This window comes from Natrix helvetica, assembly GCF_964273705.1.
Source record: "Natrix helvetica genome assembly, chromosome: 10".
Classification (NCBI taxonomy): Eukaryota; Metazoa; Chordata; class Lepidosauria; order Squamata; family Natricidae; genus Natrix; species Natrix helvetica.
In genome coordinates this window covers 21710187-21730781 of record NC_138561.1, presented here as the reverse complement: position 1 = coordinate 21730781, position 20595 = coordinate 21710187, and the positions used below count along the sequence as shown (strand labels likewise).

Here is a 20595-nt window from a genome sequence, read left to right as displayed (position 1 = left end):
ATGCTGGTATTTTTTGCAAGAATTTCACATCTTCCCAGAATGAAACCATTTCTAAGTGATATCAGGGAGGATCATCAATTCAGCTTCTTGTGGCTATTCTTGCCCTTTCAACTGTGTTCACACAAGCAGGTTTAGTACAGGTAGTCCTCAACTTATAACGGTTCATTTAGTGATGAAGTGACGCTTCGTTTAATTCAAAGTTACAACAGCATTGAAAAAAGTGACTTACATCCCCCCCCCAAAAAAAACTGGTGCAGTATCCCCATAGTCACACGGTCAAAATTTACTAACGGCCACAACTGAGTGTGAAGTGTTTGTTAAGTGATTTTTGCCTCGTTTTACAACATTTCTTGCCACGGTTGCTAAGTGAATCACTGCGGTTGATAAGTTAGGAACTTGGTTGTTAAGTGAAGCTGGTTTCCCCGTTGAGTTTGCTTGTCAGAAGGTCGCAAAAGGGATCACATGACCCCAGGACACGGCGACCGTCATAAATATGAATCAGTTGCCAAGTGTTCTGAATTTTGTACACGTGACCACGGGGATTGCTGCAATGGTCATAAGTGTGAAACACAGTTATAAGTCAATTTTTTTCAGCGGCGTAACTTTGAACGGTCACTCAATGAGCTGTTGTAAGTCAAGGACTATCTGTAGAAATTGAACAACTAAATTCTAACTAATTGAGTTGTTAGGTGTTCAACTAATTCCGTGTTTCTCAACCTTGGACTTCAACTCCCAGAATTTCCCAACCAGCTGGCTGGGGGATTCTGGGAGTTGAAGTCCACAGGACTTAAAGTTGCCAAGGTTGAGAAACACTGAACTAATTGAACAACTAAAAACAACCCATTCTTGTTAACAAACATAATTAGGTAATTTTCAAAGCTGAAAGAGATGTGGGAGAATTGCAGTTTATTTATCCTCTGTCCAGGGTGATTAAATGCATGGAACAGACACACGCAAGGAGAACTGATCCCTTTCAAAGCAAAACTGAACTCTTTTTTAATGCTTGATGTCCTGAATGCAACTAGATAACATCTCAAATTTCAGAATGTCCTCCAATCGGCAACAGCCAAAGGAAATCATGTCATGGATTAGCAAGGCCTGATGTAAACCAGAAGCAGCCCAGAGCACAAAGCTGTGATGGATGTGACCAAAAAGCAAGGTTGTGCTATTTTAAAAATAAGTTACACAACGGCCAGAGATCTCCCGACTTGATAGAATTGGCTTCTCCGAATATCTACAATCGGAAAGTCAAAGAAGCCTTTGCAATGCGAATGGGCTGGCGCTCTGGCTAATGGCCTCATCCTCAAGCAGAGGCCAACGGTGAAGTCACTTAATGAAAGCAGCCGGATCTTTTAATTTGGCAAATGATGCGGCAAGAAGGAAGAGCATCACACATCCTGCTTTTCTTACCTTTTCCCCCTGAAATGCTTTTCCCTGCACAGAGCAAAGCGGCAGTGGCTGACAACACACACACACACACCTGGGAACCTAGAAGCCCGTCCTTCTGTTTTCGGTGCAGTGGCTCATTCCGTCTTTTAAGTCTGCCCTCGGGCGCCCCATGTTCTGCCCCCGTTTTCTCCAAGCCTGCACCAGGCGCCTCTTCCCCAGCAAAAAAAGTATGTGCGGGGGAACAAAGTGGCGGGCTGCAATTATGTGTTGTGTAACCATTGGGTAATTCAGTTACCAGGCCAACATTTCCACCAGTGGCAGGGATGCTAGTCAGACCCCCCTGACAACCTCCTTGCTCATCCTTTCTGGAACAGCGGGGGTGCCGAAGCCTCTCAGCCGGCCGTGGCTTTCCGAGGCGAAGAGGTCAAAGAAAAGCTCTTTAAAGCAAAGGTCCCTCCACTGGCAGCGATGCTGGAATTAAGCTCTTTGGAAAGCTCTTATCGTCTGCATCCTCAGACAGAGGAGAGGAGGAAAGGGTAGGGTGCCCAGAAAATAGAGCCATAAATCGGAAGGTCCAGTTACAGTTGTGCAATTGCAAAGGTATATTAGCAAACTTAGCCAAGTCTAAATGTTCCTGGCGCAGCACTGAGCAATTTGGAAACCTGTGAAACCGCTTTGATTGGTAGTATGAGAAGTCCTCGGTTTAAGACTGGAATTGAGCCTGGAATTACGATCATAAGTCGAGCCAGTTGTGCCAGTGAATCATCAATGGGTTGCACCCAATTTTACAGCCTTTTTTAAAGTCATTGGAACAGCAAAACTCATTCCAGGGCAGTTCAGCAAAACCACTTGAGTCTCCCCTGCTGTACTTCCTCATCCGAAGGGGGAACAATTCTATTGTCCATTTTTCATAGCTGTGACATGGTCATGCCTGAGTGGAGCTTGCCAAAGTCCCCGGTGAGCTGTTGAAGAAATATTTAATGCTTGGCAGCTTATCCTTGTGTGCGAGCCTTGCCTTTCTGCAGAGACCAGGTGCTTTGCGGCTCACACCTGCCTGCCCAAGGAGCCCGGCTACCATAGGAATGTGGGCCGGTCTTGTGACAGGTGTCAAAAGGGATTCATCTAAGATGGACAAGTGACTCAGCTCTAGCCCAGCAGCTTCAGAAGCTGGCAACCTGTAGCCTGGGCAAGTGCAGCGTCATTAACGAAGGAAAAGTTAACCTTTAAAGTGCCAGAAGAGAGAATATTCAATAGATGTCAACTTGTAGATCTGTAATAATGTGTTTTAGGGGGGGAAATGACAGATTGAATCTTTTCTGGCCCTTGTATTTAGCTTCTTGTATGCTGGGAATGGTCATTTTTAACATCCCAGCAGAAGCTGTTTTCTCCCCCCTGCTCATCTTTTCTCAAGGCTAAACGTGGCTGCTTCCCTCCGTCTCGTTTTGCAGACCCTGGCCTCTATTTCCCACGTCTTCATTGCTATTTTCTGCACTTGACTTGAATGGTTTAAAAATGCAGTGCCCAGAGCTGAAAGTTAAACGCTCGCAATTTCCAGGAACCTCAATTCAGATGGCCAAGGACGTTGGGACTTGCAGTTGACTTCGAGCCTCTCCGTAACGTAGAACTAGCTGGAATTGAACCAGGGACTTTCTGCCAACAGAGGGCTAGTTTGGCATCTCCTTGACTGCATCCCACAAAGAAGAACCCACCAGCGCTTGGGGCGTTGGTCCCACCAGTCTCCTGATCTTTGGGTAGGATCTCTGCCTTCCCACATGATCCGAGACCAGGGCCCTTTATGACCTGCGGACTTCAAGTCCCAGGATTCCTGAGCCAGTCAAGAAGGAGGAAACAATGGATGGAAACTAATCAAAGAGAGAAGCAACCTGGAATTAAGGAAAAACTTCCTAACAGGTCGATTAACCAGTGAAACAGAAGTTGCCTCCAGAAGTTGCAGGTGCTCCAACACTGGAGGTTTTCAAGAAGAGATTGGATAGCCATTTGTCTGAAATGATACAGGTCTCCTGCTTGAGCAGGGGGTTGGTCTAGAAGACCTCCGAGCCCCCTTCCAGCTCGATTCTGATTGATTGAGATGCTCCAGAAGTCTCCTGCTTGCAGAATTCTGGGAGTTGAGGTCCATAGGTCGCAAAGGGGGCCATTGCTGCTGGCTCCTGGCCTAGGCCCCTGCCTTCTGAATGAAGACAAAACATGCTTGCAAGCTGGAAGCAACCCAAAATTCAGGTCTGTCCAAGACAGGATGAATAAGAGCCGGGTTAGCTTTCAACAGGCACGGCTGAAACGAAGTTAGAGCCCGACTGGCTGGCTGTTCATTTCCTGCCTCATTGCAAGTAATTATTTTTACTGGCTTAGAAAGCTGGTGGAGCAACAGGGGGAGAAAACTGGCAGTTGCTTCCTTCGCTGCCTTCCTCCCACCGCTGCTATTTGGTTGATTTCCCAAAGGAAGCCCAAAAGTGATGAATGCAGAGAACTGACAGCGAAACATCATCGCACACTACATATGGGGGTGATGGAGCCACATTTGTCTCATGTTTTGGAGAAAGGAGCAGCAGAGATAACACCCTGGCTCCGAGGACATTCACTAGCTTGCAAATTTCCCCAGATTTGTAGGGGTTGCTGTCAAACATTCAGGAATCGGGGGTTGTCAAGGGACCCCCCCCAAGGAAAGGAGCGAGGCAATGGTTAGCCGACGTCAAAGGTTTGCATTTACCAGGAGTTTCTGATCAAGAATCGAGATGACGTGCTTGGAAGGGGAGAAACATGCAGCCTGCAGCTACCAAAATGCACAACAGAACAGGAAGCGTCTCGTCTGCTCCTAGAATATGCTGGGGTGAGGGGCTCGACAGACCCCCAGTGCTGGAGGGTCCTTGCACCGCAAAGGGGTGGCAGCTGTCGGCACAGACAGCCTCCTGCAGGGGTGGCCCTTTCAAGCTGTGCCAGGGACCACACGTGGCCTGTCCACCTGGCTCCACTTGCTCAGGCACCAGGAACAAAACGCTGCTCATTTTCAAGTGCTGAAGTGGGAGCACGGAGGCTGCGGCTTTGTCTAAATCGAATCTGCCTAAAGCGAAGTGCATTTCCAAGGGCTGCCAGCTGCCCCGGTGTGCCCCTACCCCACGCAGATCTTTGGAAACGTGTCTTTCCGTGACAATCTAAGTTTCTGATCAAGAGGCAAGGAATTTGTTTCAAGGCCGAGCCGAATGACGTGCTGTGCTTTGAGGAATGCACTTTGGGACAGGGTGGGTGGGGGGTGGAAGCATATTTGGTCTCTGTTGGGAATAAGATTCCAGAATAACAGAGTTGGAGGGGACCTGGAGGTCTTCTAGTCCAACCTTCTGCCCAGGCAGCAGACCCTGGCCTACACCATTCTGGACAAATGGCAGTCCAACCTCTTCAAAACCTCCAGTCGTTGAGCACCCATAATTTCTGGAGCCAAGCCACTGGACCGATTCCTTGCTCTCACTGTCAAGACATTTCTCCTTAATTCTAGGTTGGATCTCTCTGTGTCAGGCTTTGTTGCTTCCTGTCCTTCCCTTGGGTGCTTTGGAGAACAAGTGGACCCCCTCTTTGACAGCCCCTCAAGTATTGGAAGACGCAGTGCCCAGCCGTAGTTCTTCTCTTCATTAGACTATGCGTTCCCTGTTCCCACAACCGTTCATGATACACTTCAGTCTCCAGTCCCCTAATATCTTGGTTGCTCTTCTCTGCACTCTGTGAGTGAGTGTGTGTGTGAGAGAGTGAGTGTGAATGTGTGTGTATGCAAATAGTATTCAGTCGCATCTCAAAAGGGTTCCTACTCAACTTTAATCTTCATAGCCGCTGAGTAGACCTGCACCGTACGCCAGCCTTGCAGGGGAATATGGTTTTTGTGATCTTTGGGAGTGCAACCTCATCGCCTGCAGAGATGTCTGCATCCCAGATCTCAACAAGCCAAGATAGATGCTCATTCGACGTGTTACGTGGAATTTTCCAGGGGAGTCTTCACTGCACAACTTTGACGCAGAGCCTCACTTTGCCTGTGTCAGCAGCTCCCTCCAGGCTGGAGATTAAGCCCTTTTGTTTTCGTCGGGGGCTCGTTCAATCTTGCGCCCGGTCTTTCCGCTGTGGTCCATCCAAGGTCAACCGTTGCGGTGGATGCCTTCCCCTTCTGCCCCAATTTGGCATTTCACACGGAAGAAGGAACCACCCTGCTAAATCCTGATAAGATTTCCCTTTTGCCTCTGCTGGGCTGGTTCTTTGTCTCTCTCTCTCTCTCTCTCCCTCTCTCTCTCTCTCTCTCTCTCTTTCTCTCTCTCTCTCTCAAATGTCATTGAGCGTGAGTCACAGGGAGATTCCCCCCCCTCTTCTCTGACGTGGTTCCAGCAGGTTAACTGGGAGAGGAGATGTGCTTATTTTTGGATCGTCATCTGCACTCCTTTCTCCAGTGTGAAGTTGAGCACCGGGAGACTTTCTCTCTCTCTCTCTCTCTCTCTCTGCAGCTGTGCTGCTTCCCTGCTTGCTTTCTATCCAGAGGTGCCCAAGCTGGCTGGCTGATTCCGGATCTCCCCACTGGGGCTTGTGGGTAAGTCCAGCTCCTACACTCCTCTCCCTGAGCTCTGCTCTATCCTCAGCCACCAGGGATGTGGGGGTTGGAGCAGATGACCATACCTGGATCTCAGGTGGAGCAGATCTCTCCTACCTTACCAAGGGAAGAGTCCCTTAGTGCAGCTCCTCAGCACTTCTCAGAATTAGGGGGGGGCAGGTTGTGGTCAATAAGTCTCTAAGGATCACCTTGGGACCACAATCCCAGGTCTTAAGAAAACTGTGTGAACTGACCATGTTTATCCCATCATGGGAATTTCCTTGGCATGCATGGATGGCTCTCAAGCTGTCCATGAGGTTTGGGGCTGAGCTTTGGTGTATTTCCCTTGGAACGAGGCATGGGAGGCTGGCGGTGCGCACCACGCACCAAGCAGCGAATGGGAAGGAGGGCTGAATTGCTCAGCAGGTTGTGTAGGAATCCTCCCCCCTCCGAGCTTCTCTGGGCCAGAGTGGATTTTTCTCCTGCCTGCATCCGTAGCCTCCTTTAGATTCGAAGGGCAGCCCAGGAGCAGGTAAGGTGGTGTCCCTCGACCTTGTCGCACAGCCTTGGAGGGCAAGGGGGAAACTGGGTGGTTTTGGTGGAGGGAGGTTTGAGCCTTTGCTCTGTGCCAGTGATCTGGGGGCTGTGGTGTTTTTTTCAGGGGGCCGGGGAGGGAAGGGAGTTGCTGTAACTATGGACCTGGGATTAAACGGAACAGGCATAACTTTTCTTGACCGTTCTTGCCACCGTCTGTCTGTTGGAGTCTTTATGGGGTTGAAATCTGGCTTTGTCAACGACGAAGTGAAAGAGGGCATGTCTTGTAGGTGGGCTGGGGCCTCAAGAGAGGAAAAAGTGAGGGTGCCTCTGAGAAGACGTAGGATTTTTCTAAACTTTGGACTGAAGGCATATCTGCTTCTTTTTAGTTTTTTCCTTCCTTCTGTCATCTCTTCTCACCTTCCTGCCTTCCTTCCTTCCTTCCTTCCTTCCTTCCTTCCTTCCTTCCTTCCTTCCTTCCTTCCTTCCTTCCTTCCTTCCTCTTTTCTCACCTACCTTCCTCTTTCTCACCTTCCCTCCTTCCTTTTTTCCTTCCTCCTTCCTTCCTTCCTTTCTTCCTTCCTTCCTTCCTTCCTTCCTCTTTTCTCACCTTCCTTTCTTCCTTCCTGCCTTTCTCTTGTCTCTCCTTCTCCCCCCCTCCCTCCTTCCCTTATTTATTACCCTTGCAAATGCTTGTTCTGTTGCCCCTTTGCAGTGGGGGGGGACGGGGACGATGACAATCCTGTCAGGTTTAACGAGAGGGGAACGCTGACTTTGGCTGTGTTCGTGAGACCCCATTTTTCTGGAACTTAAACTCCAGAATTGCGGGATCGATCCCCAGTCCGAACTGGATGTCGTTTCCAGATTTCCCAATCCACGGGGCACAGGATGTGTGTGTGTGTGTGTTGTGTGTAGGGGGGGAGAGATCTCTCTTCTTGGGGAGAGCTGCATTCGTGAGATGCTTAGATTCTCCTGCCTGCCAAAGCCACTGAATTCCTCTGTGCAGCTTTGCCGGCTGAGGTGGGGTGGGGTGGGGGGGGTCTGGGACAGCTCATCCTCCTTCCTGTCAGGAGCAAAGAGCAGGTTGATTCAGCCCAAGCATCTGGTACTGCATCATCCTTCTCTTCCTTGAAAGGGGATAATTATTGACGGTGAGGGCCCGGTGCAAAGAAGGAGGAATTGTGGGGCGGCTCAGCCGGGGAGAGGGCAGAGTCCAGCTGGGAAAATAATATATGCTTTCAGCTTGAGACGTGAGCTCGTTTTCAGCTCTCCAAAGCACCAAGCAGAGCTGGAAACTGGATGTGGGTGCTGGTGCCAGCGAGAGACTGGGGTGCGGGTGGGGGACGGAGGAAGAGAGATCAGTGGCAAATCCACCAGTAAAAATGGGCTCCTATCTCCTGTGTACAACACAAGTCTTTTCAGCAGGAGGGCCAGGAAGGTTTCACACCTATTTCCACTCTGATTCGGGTGACTCTGAGGGCACAGATAAACCTCCAAGTGGCCTCAAGGACTCCCAGGAAGAATGCAAGTGACCAGCACCTTTGGGATAACCAGGACTTGGATGAGTGAGGATCTCCCTGGAGAAATGGAAGTTTCCTTCTGAAGAAGAGGATGGAATTGGGGTCATTTGAAGGCCTTTGCGTACCTCACTCAATCCTGATTCTGCAAAACCTTAAGTTTTGTTCCATGTTGTGCTTTCTGGATGGATTCACATCACACACAAAAGCCTAAAATGGGTCTTGGAAGTTGGTGGGTCAGTGTGTTGTGGGAATCCAGCCACTATATTAGGGATGGACAGAACCACAAAAAATAGACCTTCTCGGTGTTGGCTCCGTTTCTATTCCTGAGTTATAGTTGACTCCCCACTCTGTTGCTTTTCCGAAAAATGTGTTTTTATCAAGGGGGGGAGGCGCCAGGGACCCCAAATGGAGATAGAACTGATCAAGAGACTGTATTTGTTTATGCCTTCTTTTCCCCCTTGTCGGCACATAAAAATAGATTTTTGGCAGCCCTGTTCCAGCCACTGCCTTGACTTTCCTTTCGACACCCCAGTTCTCTTGGAAAAGCTTCCCTTGCAGACATCAGTTCTCAGCCAGCTGGCTGTGGACAGAATTGCTGGTTGCCTCCCTGTTTGCCCATGCCAGTCAGTTGGCACTGCCTGAATTGCATGACACTCAGCTGTTCTTTGTCGGGTGGAGGGCACAGATGGGCCCGCAGGTTTTAACACCATAATCAGGCAAATTGCACCCCTCGCTGAAGTGTGATAACGGCCTGTTTTTAAAAGTGGCATTGTGAGAAAGGAGGTGGGCCCAACAGCCTTTTAAATACGGGTTGTGGAGTGGCTTAAATTGCAGCTGTTGGCTTCCAAGAGAACTTTCAGCTTCTCTTCGCTCTGTCCCAGGCCTCTTCCTAGGGTGGCTTTTTTTGAGCATGATATTGAAATGGTTGCAGAGTCTTTCTTTTTCTTCCTTCCTTTCTTTTTCCCTTCCCTCCCTTTTTTCTCCCATCCCTCTTTTCTTTCTTTCTTTTTCTTTTTCCCTTCCCTCCCTTTTTTCTCCCTCCCTCCATCCTTTCCTTCCTTCCTTCCTTTCTTAGCACCCCACCCGGTTTTGGCCTAGCATGCCTCAAGAAAGCCGCCTGGGAGCAAAAATGGACCCCAAATGCTAAAAAAAAGTAAACCCCCCCCCAGTTCCTACCATTCCGCAGCACAGCTGATCGTTGCAATTTTTTCTTTATTTTGTTAATCATTTTTTACTACCGGTTGGGGCAAAGCATCCCGAACCGATAGGATTTCACCCCTGCTTTTATGGGTCCCAAAGGCTTCCCTAGTGTCGAAGCAAGCAAGGCAGCCAAGAAGCGTCTCCAGGAGCTGTCCAGGGTGCCCCAAAGCATCTGGGGCATCTCTTCATTTCAAGCTCCATTTGATCTTCTCCCTCCGGCATCCACGGACGGTCGATTGGCATCGACATGTCTGGATTCCGATTTGGAAGTTGTCGGATATGAAGTGGAAAGGAAGCTTTTAAAACGGGGGAAGTTTCCAGTTATCAGCAACTCTGAATGCCGGCCTGGGTACCAAGTTTTGCCTTGCCCTTAAGGACCTCTGCACAGGTTCTGGGGAAAGGTGCCAAAACCATAGAATTAAAAAGGAGAAAAAAGATTGCGAAGAAGAAATATAGAAATTACAAGAAGAAGGAAAAGAAAAAGCTAGGCGAATGGGTGGAGAGAAGAGAATATAAGAGAAGAGGAGTTCCTGAGAGACTAAGAGAAAATGGTTGAAAAAGGAGGAAAGAAGGAAAAGGATTTACTAGTAGAATAGAATGAAATACGGTAAATACAGCCAATGGTACATAACTATTACGATGGGAGGGAAATAGATTAATATTATTAATTGTGGATAATTAGCTGTGAGAGGTTTACTATATAAAATTAAATTTGAGGATATATGTTATCGATAGTAAAACAGAATAATTGATGGAAACGATACGTTAAATCTGATTAACTTGGAGAGGCACATAATGATACTGTTTATCATATCATTATCAAAAGAAATTAAAGTTAAGCTGGAAAATATGGAAAGAAAATAAGGCGACTGAAACGTGAAATGGAAATATGATGTAAAATGAACTATGCATAACGGAAGATGTAAAGGGGAGGGGGGACCTGGACCACACTTTGTTTATAAAAGAAGTTAAAATATGGAACAAAAAATTTAAAAAAAAACGTTGCTTAAAAAAAAAAAGGAACCTCTGCACAGGTAGTCCTCGACATACAACCATTCGTTTAGCGACCAATCAAAGTTTTAACAACACCGAAAAGAGTGACTTATAACTGTTTTTCACACTTATGGCCATTTCAGCATCTCCAGGGCCATGCAATTTACATTTGGGTGCTTGACAACCAAATCACATTTACGACGGTTGCAGCGTCCCGTGATCTCCTTTTGCCACCTTCTGACAAGCAAAGTCATTGGGGAAGCCAGATTCGCTTAATGACTACTGTTACGGACTCAGCAACTGCAGTGGTTCACTTAATAAGTGGGAAAGGTCGTAAAGCGGGACCAAACTCACTTAACATCTGTCTTGCTTAGCAGGAGAAGTTTTGGGCTCAATTGTGTTTGCAGGTCAAGGACCACCCATAAATATCCATAAGGTTTAAATTAGGGGTGTTTAAACTTGGGAACTTTTAAGACTTGTGGACTTCAACCCCCAGAATTCCCCAGCCAGCCAGCTGGGGAATTCTGGGAGTTGAAGTCCACAAGTCTTAAAGTTCCCAAGTTTGTCTGGCGTGGGAATTCTGGGAGTTGAAGTCCACAAGTCTTAAAGTTCCCAAGTTTGGACACCCCTGATTTAACAGATTAACCACAATGAATTGCTCTGTGTATTTTTTTTTCCTCCAGGAGTCTCCAAGCATGCTGGCCAAAGAGAAGCTTTGATCTAGAACATGGCTTGTTCCTGGTGGCCTCCAGTTTTCCTCGAAAAGGAAGTTTGAGACCTTCACTAGCTCCATTCCGGCCCCTTCACAAGAACCATGGAGGTGTTGGATGTCCCCGTGGGAAATCTCATTGACTTTGACTCTGAACTGTCTACCACAGACACCTCTGAGTCGGTCCCCACCGCTCCCTCCACCGCCAACGGCCACGCAGGGCTGGATCTCCGCGAGGTGGGCCCTGCGGCCGAGGAGAGCGATGCCACCGAGTCGGCCGACAGTGAGAATGACACGACCGACTCGCCCAGCCACCCGAGCTGGAATAACCACCGACGCTCTTCCTCGGAGTCCTACTCGTCCAACCACAGCACGGAGTCCGCCCGAGGGGAAGCGGCAGCTGAAAACCGGGAGTTTGTGAGCAAATATGTGGAGAAGATCTTCACCGGCGGGTGAGTGTTGCGGGAGCCCCCACGGGATACTGCAAAGGGGGGCCGAGGGGTGAGGGGAGTCCTAAAATTGCAAACTCTTCTCTGCAGATTCTGACGCAGGTAGTCCTCAACCTCTGGCCAAAATTTCGGTTGCTAAGGGAGACCATTGTCAAGTGAACTTTGCCCCATTTTTATGACTTTTCTTGCCTTTCTTTGGCCACGGTCGTTTAGCAAACCACTGCGGTCGTTAATTTAGTTAAGTGAACCTGGCTTCCCCTTTGACTTTGCTTGTCGGAATGACACAAAACGGGGACACTGCAACCGTCGTAAATATGAGCCGGTTGCCAAGCATCTGAATTTTGATCACGTGACCTTGGGGGATGCCGGCTGGGGAATTCTGGGAGTTGAAGTCCGCCAGGCTTAAAGTTGCCAAGGAGGGAGATCCCCTGACCTGGATGACTGAGAATCTCCTGGTACTTCCTGCCTGACGATTCGGGAGCCAATGGAAGAGGAGATTTGATAGTTCCCGCCAGCCACCTTTTGCTCAGATATATATATAAAAAGCCACTGAATCTCAGCAAAGCTTGGGGCATTCTGAGTCACCCGGGCCTGAATTAATGTGATGAAAGCTGAGCGATGGGGGAAGGGTGGCTGGCTTGGCCGCCTTGCTTGCTCAGAGGCCGGTTATCCAGAATTATCCAGAATATTCCCTTTGCTGCTTGCCCATGGATGGCACCAAAAGAGGGGTTTGCCTTCCCTTTGCAGAAGCAGAAAAGACAGCCTGTGCTTTGGAGCAAAGCTTTTAATGTGAATTGTTAAAGAACTGATTGCCTTTAGCCCAAGGCAATCTTTCTCCACTGTGCACCTTAACATCCTGTCTCCATGGATAAGTCATTTCATTCCTCGTTTTATTTCAAGCATCAAAGATCTGCAGGTTTAGCCAATTGTTTTGGAAGACGAGCACTTCCTGCAACCCTATTGGAATGGGGTTATGGACTCTGGTGAGACTCTTCCAGCCAACTAGATCCTTCTAAAGGACGAGAGAAACAAACAAGGGCTTTTCTGTTCACCTTCTGTGGATACAAATTCATTCATTGACCTCTTTTCCACCTAGACTTGAGAGATGCCAAGGTCCAGAGAATTCTACGTTCCTATGCTGGAGAAAAACACCTTCAAAGTGGCTTCTAAATTGCGTGGATAGGTCCTGGACCCATTATTATTAAAACGTCCCCCTGGAAACCCCACTGTCGTGGCAAGTTCAGGAAAAAGGCAAAGTCCCAAAGATGTTAATATTTCTGTAACAATGGCAACGATCCTACAGAACAGCCTCCTGCTGGAACTGTGTTTTTTTTCCAACCGTGACAACTTTAAGAGGGATGGACTTCAACTCCCAGAATTCTCTGCTGGCTGGGGAATTCTGGGAGTTGAAGTCTTCCCCCTCTTAAAGTTGTCATGGTTGTCTAACACCACTTTGGAAGCTCTTTGACCCACTGGTTTTATTCCAGAATCTAAAGTTGTTCTGGGGGACACTTAATGCTCCTATGCCAGGGGTCCCCAAACTTGGCAACTTAAAAACTTGTGGACTTCAACTCCCTGGCTGGAGAATTCTGGGAGCTGAAGTCCACAAGTCTTCAAGTTGCCAAGTGTGAAGACCTCTGTCCTATGCCTACGATGCGTGCTTTCTGTTTGCTCCTTTGTCACCGAGTTAACTTATTTGTAGATGCTACCTTACCACTACTACGGATGTTCTAATTTTCTGGATTTATTGCATGCCGCTGCAAGCTGCAGGAAGTCCTTGGAACGAAATCACCGTATAGGTGTAATAAATAAAATTCACCGGAGAGGAGTGCTCTTTTTGCAGCTGTTTTTTTTCTTTTTTTTAAATCTCGTGGAATTGAGGTTGAGGATAAATAACCACACTCAACTTCCTGTCCTTTTTGGTGCCTTTGGGAAACCTGTGTATTTATCTTGGCAGATGACACGACCCGGAGTCACACAATTTGCTCTTTGTTTTGAGTCAGTAGCAAAGGGCAGATCCTGTGCTTTCTGAGGACAGGGTTTACCTGGCGATACCTTGCAGGCATCCATATGTTTTTAAGAAAAAGATGAATGGAATTTTGTGGGGCCATCTGGTGCCTTTGAATCTTGGGATACGGGAGGGGGTCTTTTGCAGAGAAACCTTCATTGTAGGTCTGTAGGAATCTCGGTTCCTTCTGCTTCAAAAGCCCAAATTCATAGAGGCAGCCACAAAGAAGAAGGGCGTCAACCTATTTTCCAAGGCACCTGAAGGCAGGAGAAGACGCAATGGACGGCAGACAGGAAGGGGCCGGTTTGCAGCCTGGAAGCAGATATTTCTTTTTTAAAAAATTTTAAACACCTAAACACATCAACAACAGCATACACATAACTTACAAACAACACAGGAACTGCACATTTTGGTGCATCTTTACAGTTATTTTCCCCCTACTATACATTGTAATTTTACATTTGTGGTCATTTTGTTCTTACTCCTTTACTTACTTGCTTATGTTTAGTCATTTGTATCAGATGTTAATATTAACCCTTGTTCAATTGTAAATCTTTTCCTACTTTTGTATATCCTATTTTTCCAACCTTCTTATCACTGTTTCCAAGTTCTACAATACATTTTACATTTCCCAATTTCTTATTTCTATCATTTAACCATTTGTACCATTTCCCCCAAACTAAATAGTACTCTGATTCCTCCTTTCCTTGAATTTCCTTAGTCAACTTGTCCATCTCCGTGCATTCTAAGATCTTCCGCATTACCTTGTCTTCGTTCAGTGTTGTGTTGTCCTTCCATTTCTCTGCCTATGTTATTCTGGCCACAGTAACAATTTGCAGGAAGCAGATATTTCTATTTATAGGCATGCCAGTTGGGTGATTGTGATGGTGTGCGTGCGTGTGATTTCAGAGAGGAGTTTGACCAAGAGGAACAAGCCAGATTTGGGGAGCTGTGCAGCGGCGAGAACACCAAAGGCAGAGAGTGGTTCGCCAGATACGTCAGTGCCCAGGTAAGGAAGCATTTAGGATCAAACGGCTTTGCTAAATCTGGAATCCTGTAGATCTCGGGGAACGTGCCTGGATTGCCGCTGGCAGGCCTCATGCAATTCCAGCCTGCTTCAGAACTTCTTTTTAGGGTGGTTAAGCCTCCCTGTGAACCTCCATGGAAAAGTACAGTCTACCATCTTGGCATTCCTAACTCCGCCCGTTGTCGGTTCCTTCACAGCGCTGCAATTCCAAGTGTGTCTCCGAGCAGACTTTCTATCGCCTGGTGCAGTCCTTTGCCGTTGTGCTGTTTGAGTGAGTAATGCCAGTCATCTCCTCTCTCTCTCTCTCTCTCTCTCTCTCTGTGTCTGTGTCTGTGTGTGTGTGGACTTTCAGCCCAGCCAGATCCACTCATGTCGGTGGTGCCTGTGGTCGGCCGAGCACTCTGCCAGTGCAAACGAGCTCCCGAGCTCCGTTTTAGGCTGCCACAACCTCCTGCAACCCTCTGCCGGTGAAAAGGGAGTTCATGTGTGGCCCTCCCAAGCTCCATTGTAACTGGCAGAGGGTTGCAGGAGGCCATGGCAGCCTAAAATGGAGCTCGGGAGTCAATTTTAGTTGGCAGAAGCACCTCGGGCCGATACTTTGCTGTTTCCAGGGTGGCACCAGGGGCCAGATCTAAGTGCCCTGCGGTCTGGATTCGGCCCCCAGGCTTTGAGTTTGACACCCCTGTTCTAAGCATTCCGTCTCACAGTTGTGCATTTGATAAATCCAATTTCTGAAGAGAATGTCTAAATGAAAAAGAGGGCGTATCTGAAATGAAATGCAGCTGAGCAGCAATCAAATAGGAACTTTAAAACCCAGGATGCAAATTAAAATATAAAATCTGTGCTTCAAGATTCTTTGCTTTCTGGCAAAATACGTTAATTTGGAGGGGAGATCCCCAAAATAGCATTCTCTCTCTCTCTCTCTCTCTCCCTCTCCCTCTCCCTCTCCCTCTCCCTCTCCCTCTCCCTCCCTCCCTCCCTCCCTCTTTCTCTTTCTCTCCCTTTCTCTCTCTCTCTCACACACACACTTCCATTTTGGTTCTGTAATTCATTCCTGGGAATGACCCTGGCCCCTCCTGCTCCACAAAGCACAGAATCATAGAATTGGGGGAGAGGGGGGGAGGTTTGGAAGATCCGTGGCCCTCAAATCCAGCATTTCTCAAACTTGAGGATGGGTGGCCTTCAACTCCCAGAATCCCCCAGCCAGTTTTGAGAAATTGCGCTCTCCAATCCAACTCACTGCAAAGTGTAAAGAAACCAATTTTTTGAGCCATGCTCCCCAGGAATGTCCCCGCACCAATTTTCACCAACTTTTCTCTTTGGCTTTGTAGATGCTACCAGATGGATGACTTTAGCCCTGCTAAAAACCTGATGACCATGTGCTTCACTTACTATTACATTGGTAAGTGCAGCAAAAGCCAAACCCGGTGGAGGGTTTTGTCTCCTGCAGCAGCTACGGATCTTCCAAAAAGTGTTTTTTTTAAAAAAAATTGTTTTTAAAAAGGAATCCTGCCTCTCTTTATTTATAAGCTGTCATGTGGACTAGTAACTTGTCTTAAAAAGCAAAGAAGTGGATCTCTTTGAAGTGGGATTGGAGACGGTCTACTCCCTATTTTGACTGGGGGATTCTGGGAGTTGAAGTTCCACACGTCTTAAAGTCGCCAAGTTTGGGAAACACCTGGTTGAACTGTTTCTTTTTATTTCTTTAAATGTTTTTACTCAACAGTTTTTTTCCCCATTTTTTAAACACAAATATCATCTTTGCAACATTTTCTACATCGGTATGCCTCTATTATACTCTTTTTATCCGTACGTGTACACATACACTTTCCATATGCTAATTTCTAGACAATACCTCTTGCACCTACCTGTGAACAAATACTCCTCTTATAACTCTTATTCTGTAGTATTTTATATGCAATATACCTTACATTTTCCCACCCGACTCTTATTTATTTACACGGTTTTATGATTGTTTGAACTGTTTCTTTTCCCTTGCCGTCCTTGTCTCGGTGCAGGCAAGCCACAAACTCTCCCCCCGGAGTGGAAAGAGAAAGCCACGGGGAGCATCGACTCCTACCTGAAGTCCGCCAACAGCTGGCTGGCCGAGAAGAAGGACATCGCCGAACGGCTGTTGAAAAACACCTCGGCCAAAACCGAGAACATGAAGGGGTTTTTCGGGAGCTTTGAAAGCAAACTGAGGGGTCCCAGCGGGGCCAGGAAAAGCGAGTGAGTCCCAATCGCTCGTCTTCCGTGGCTGCAAATTAGGATAGAATACAATAGCAGAGTTGGAAGGGACCTTGGAGGTCTTCTAGTCTGATGCCCTGCCTAGGCAGGAAACCCTACACCACTTCAGACAAAGGGTTATCCAACATCTTAAAATCTTCCAGTGTTCAAGGGCTGGGGAAGAGAGGATTTAGGGCCCCAAAGGATGCAACAACTTTGTAAACTGTGAATTCTGGAAGAAAGGGGGCATCCCGGTGGTGAAATCTATTTTTTTGGGGGGCCACTGGTTCTGTGGGCGTGGCTTGGTGTGTGTGGGGGTGTCATGTGACTGGATGGGCATGGCCAACTTTTTAAAGCATTTTTCTTTCCTGCCGGTTCTGCTGGCCTGAATCCCACCTATGCTCTTCTTCCAGGGATGGTGAAGAGAAGCCCAGGGAGAGAATGCAGAAATCAGGTAAGCAGATGGACCCAGAGAGTTGGTGGTCCTTGGTGGGAGCTCCGGATCTCAGAAGCAGGACAGTGAAGGTGGGGGGGGGGGTCTGCCTGCTCTAAAGCCCCCCCCGGTCTGAATGTCTCTTTCGGTGCAGTTTCCCTATACAGTCCTGAGGAGGAGGAAGAAAGAAACGGGGAGAAGATCTACCTGTACATGCACCTCAAGCAACAGCCCATCTGGTAAGGAGAGAGAGGATGCGTATTCTGACCCAGATCCCCAACCACACCAGAAACCCTCTGTAGTTAAATCAATGATTCCTTTATTAGGAGCCCCGCCAAAAGGTTTCTCTCTCACCGCAGGCTAACAAGTTTGTCCCTCCAGGGGATGAATAGTTGTCTGCCAAACCCATTCATCTCTGCCCCCTGCCTTTTATCCCCAGAGCTAGGGTGGGGCTTCGGTAGCAGCAGTGGCTGTTCCGTCCCAAGGACCGGCCCATAGATTTCCACTGCTCTCCTCTCCTCTGCCTTCTGTGCATCTGTGCATCAGGCACTGGACCCAGCTGTTCCTCCTCTTCCTCATCAGCCACCTCCAGTCCTGGGGGCTGTTGACTCTCCATCGGAGGGCTGACAGATGGCCCCGTCTCTGCCTCCGTGTCTCTCTCTCTCTCTCTCTCTCTCTCTCCCTCTCTCTCTCTCTCTCTCTCTCTCTCTGCCAGCTCCATTCCTTCTTCCCCGTTGGATCTCCCAGGTTGCCTTGATGCTGGCCCTGACTCCCAAGCCCCCTCCTCTGATTCGGCTACTGGAGGGGCCAGCAGTCAAGAGGCCGTAACAATGCCCTCCTCAATCTCCACAGCCTCCACAGAGGACCTCAGCACAGGGCCCTTCCAACCACCCAGACCCCGGCTGTCTTTGGCGCCACCCTCCATGCTCCGCCTTTCTTTTATTTATTAAATTTATATGTGGCCCATCTCACTATCCAAAGCAAACTCTGGTGTCTTCGTCCCGGTTTTTGTAGGCACACCCTGAGGTTCTGGAACGCAGCTTTCTTCGACGCTGTCCACTGCGAGAGGCGGAAACGGTCTCCCACTACCAGGTGAGCATCTCCCGGGGGCCCCTCTGGCTCGAGGGCGAGGGGGAGGGAAGGTTGGCTGGAGAGAAGGCTTCCCCTCCCTCTCCGGCCTTCAAAGTCCCTTGTCAAGATGGCTCCTTCTGTTCGTTTGTGGGCGAGCTGCTTTTGGATGCTCCTCTTCGGATTTAGAAGCTCTTGGTCGGTCATGGAGCAAGGTCACCTTTTGGCCCACGCTCCAAAGAAGGGGGAGATTGGTGGGAAGGACCTTCACTCTTGTACTGTCTTGTGGTAGGGTTGAAAAAACTAATTCTCTCTCTCTTTCTTTCTCTCTCTCTTTCTCTCTCTCAATGTCTGTAACCCTGTTCTTTTTTTTTCTTGGTTCATTTCCTCCGTCCTTTCTTCCATCCACTCTTTTTGCATGCCCTTGCCATGTGACTTCTCTTGGCCCTTCCTGCTGCCACTCCAGAGGGGACACTGGGGAGGAAGAGGAAAAGAGGTGTGTCTTCCCACCTTTACTATCTTCCCTTTCTTTCCCCCCCCTCCCACACCTAAACGGTTACCCCAGCCCACAAATTTCCCTCCTGCCAGCGGTGGATGAGAAATCCTGTTGCCTGCCTCCGCAAGACGACAGAACTGGGTCATTCATGAATTTACTGAATCCATTTCTATTGCAATTTGCTTTTCTTTGGCCTGATGGGGCTGCCTGCTTTATCCCTGCAGCCAGCCCTCTCTCTAGGACCACGTTCAGAGGACCAAGGCTGTCCTGGGGGGCCTCTCCAACCCACTTCTTTGGCCTCGTGACTAAAATTCACCTTGCTTTGGAAAGCTGCCATGCAACAGCAATAGGGAGAAACCGATGGGCAGGATTGCCTTCAACTTCTACTTCCCTGCCAGAGGTGGTGGAGGCGGGTTGATTTAAGACAACGACGACACGGGCTGTGTAGTGTTTATTGTCTTCTGAATTTGCATTCCACATTTCCATCCCCATCAGATATCCTAGCTCAGGAATCACGTTTAGGTTAATTCGGTTTCACCATTTTTGCGTTTCGGCAACGGGTACGTTTTTGGAAAGGGGTTGCCGCTTTGAGCCTGTAAGAAAGTTCCTGAAGTTTCAGTGTTTCGTTTTGGTTTCCCCTTTCTTCTTCTTCTCCTTCTTCTCCTTCTTCTCCTTCTTCTCCTTCTTCTTCTTCTTCTCCTCCTCCTCCTCCTCCTCCTCCTCCTCCTCCTCCTCCTCCTCCTCCTCCTCCTCCTCCTCCTCCTCCTTTTCTTTTGGCTTCTGAGTGCCTTTGGTGACTTCCGTCTGGCTGGCATATTCTGTCTCTCCCTCCCCTTCCATTCCTTTGTTAACTGTCTGGACTTTACACATCTCCTCTTCTGAGTAAGTTCTCTCTTGCCCCGATGGTGATACTCTGCGTTTCCCCTCTTACTGGGGTTTTATCCTGCCTGCGCTCCAGGCCGGCTTGCTCTTCTCCCTAGAGCGGTGATGGTGAACCTATGACAAGGGGGAGCCGCCATGCCATTTTGGGGGACACACCAAACCTCTGGACCCCCTGGAAGGTGTGGGAGAGGGTCCTGATCTTGTGCTACTTCGGGGGCCTTCAGAAAACATGCGAGTGTTCTCACATGATCTTCAGAACCTCCACAGACCTTGTGAGAAGGAAGCACACTCGTGTGATCTTCAGAAGTTCTGGAGAAGTGGTTTTGGAGAGGTCCGTGTGTGTGTGTGTGTGTAAAACACACCAGGAGAGTCTGAATTTTTGACCTGCTGAGTGCAAAAGGTTCACCATCCCTGTCCTAGGGGGTTTGCACACACAGTTTCCATTGCACGTCCTCCGCTCGCCCTGATCGGGACTAGGAATAGTGGTGAAATTCATTTATTTTTTACTACTGGTTCTGTAGGTGTGGCTTGGTGGGTGTGATAGGGGAAGGATACTGCAAAATCCCCATTCCCTCCCCACTCTGGGGCCAGCCAGAGGTGGTATTTGCCGATTCTCCAAACTACTCAAAATTTCCGCTACCGGTTCTCCAGAACCTGCTAGATTTCACCCCTGACTAGGAGGCTCTGTCAAGATCTGAAGCCTTGCTGGAGGCCCTCTCTGCTCTGGTTTTCTTCTGGCCAAAGCAGGAGAAGTTGCCCACAATCTCCTTCCCTAGGGAAGCTCCCTTCTGTGTAAGGCCAGCACAGATCAGCTCCTCTCCCAGGAAGGGGCGTGCAAAAGGTTTTTAGTTTCAAATCCTCCTGAGCTTGAAAAATTGCTCACAAGATCCTTGTATTTAAATCAAAGGAAGGAATACGGTGAGCTTATTTAAAACACTGCCCAAATGATTGGAAGAGCTTGTTTTGAATGTGCAACCACAGCTTCCTGTCCAAAACGGGGCACTTTGGACTTCAAATGTTTGGCAAACAGTGAATAGGGTTAACGGTAACGATTCCCTCAATTGGTGTGCAAGGATTGGAAATGA

General features: G+C 48.4%; 1 protein-coding gene across 4 annotated transcripts in view; it reads left to right on the top strand.

The window, feature by feature from the left end:
* The window catches only part of KIAA0513, a 32543-nt gene that overhangs the window by 5027 nt on the left and 6921 nt on the right, over positions 1–20595 (top strand). For 3 of the 4 annotated variants that reach the window (XM_081963489.1, XM_081963490.1, XM_081963487.1), the window contains exons 2-9: positions 10896–11373; positions 14288–14387; positions 14603–14676; positions 15737–15807; positions 16424–16634; positions 17045–17085; positions 17219–17303; positions 18079–18156. In XM_081963489.1, coding sequence (XP_081819615.1) covers positions 11027–11373; positions 14288–14387; positions 14603–14676; positions 15737–15807; positions 16424–16634; positions 17045–17085; positions 17219–17303; positions 18079–18156 — 1007 coding nt within the window. In that variant the 5' untranslated portion in view covers positions 10896–11026. Of the gene's footprint in view, positions 1–5882; positions 5966–10895; positions 11374–14287; positions 14388–14602; positions 14677–15736; positions 15808–16423; positions 16635–17044; positions 17086–17218; positions 17304–18078; positions 18157–20595 lie in introns of those variants that run through there. The other variant, XM_081963488.1, reaches the window with a different exon arrangement.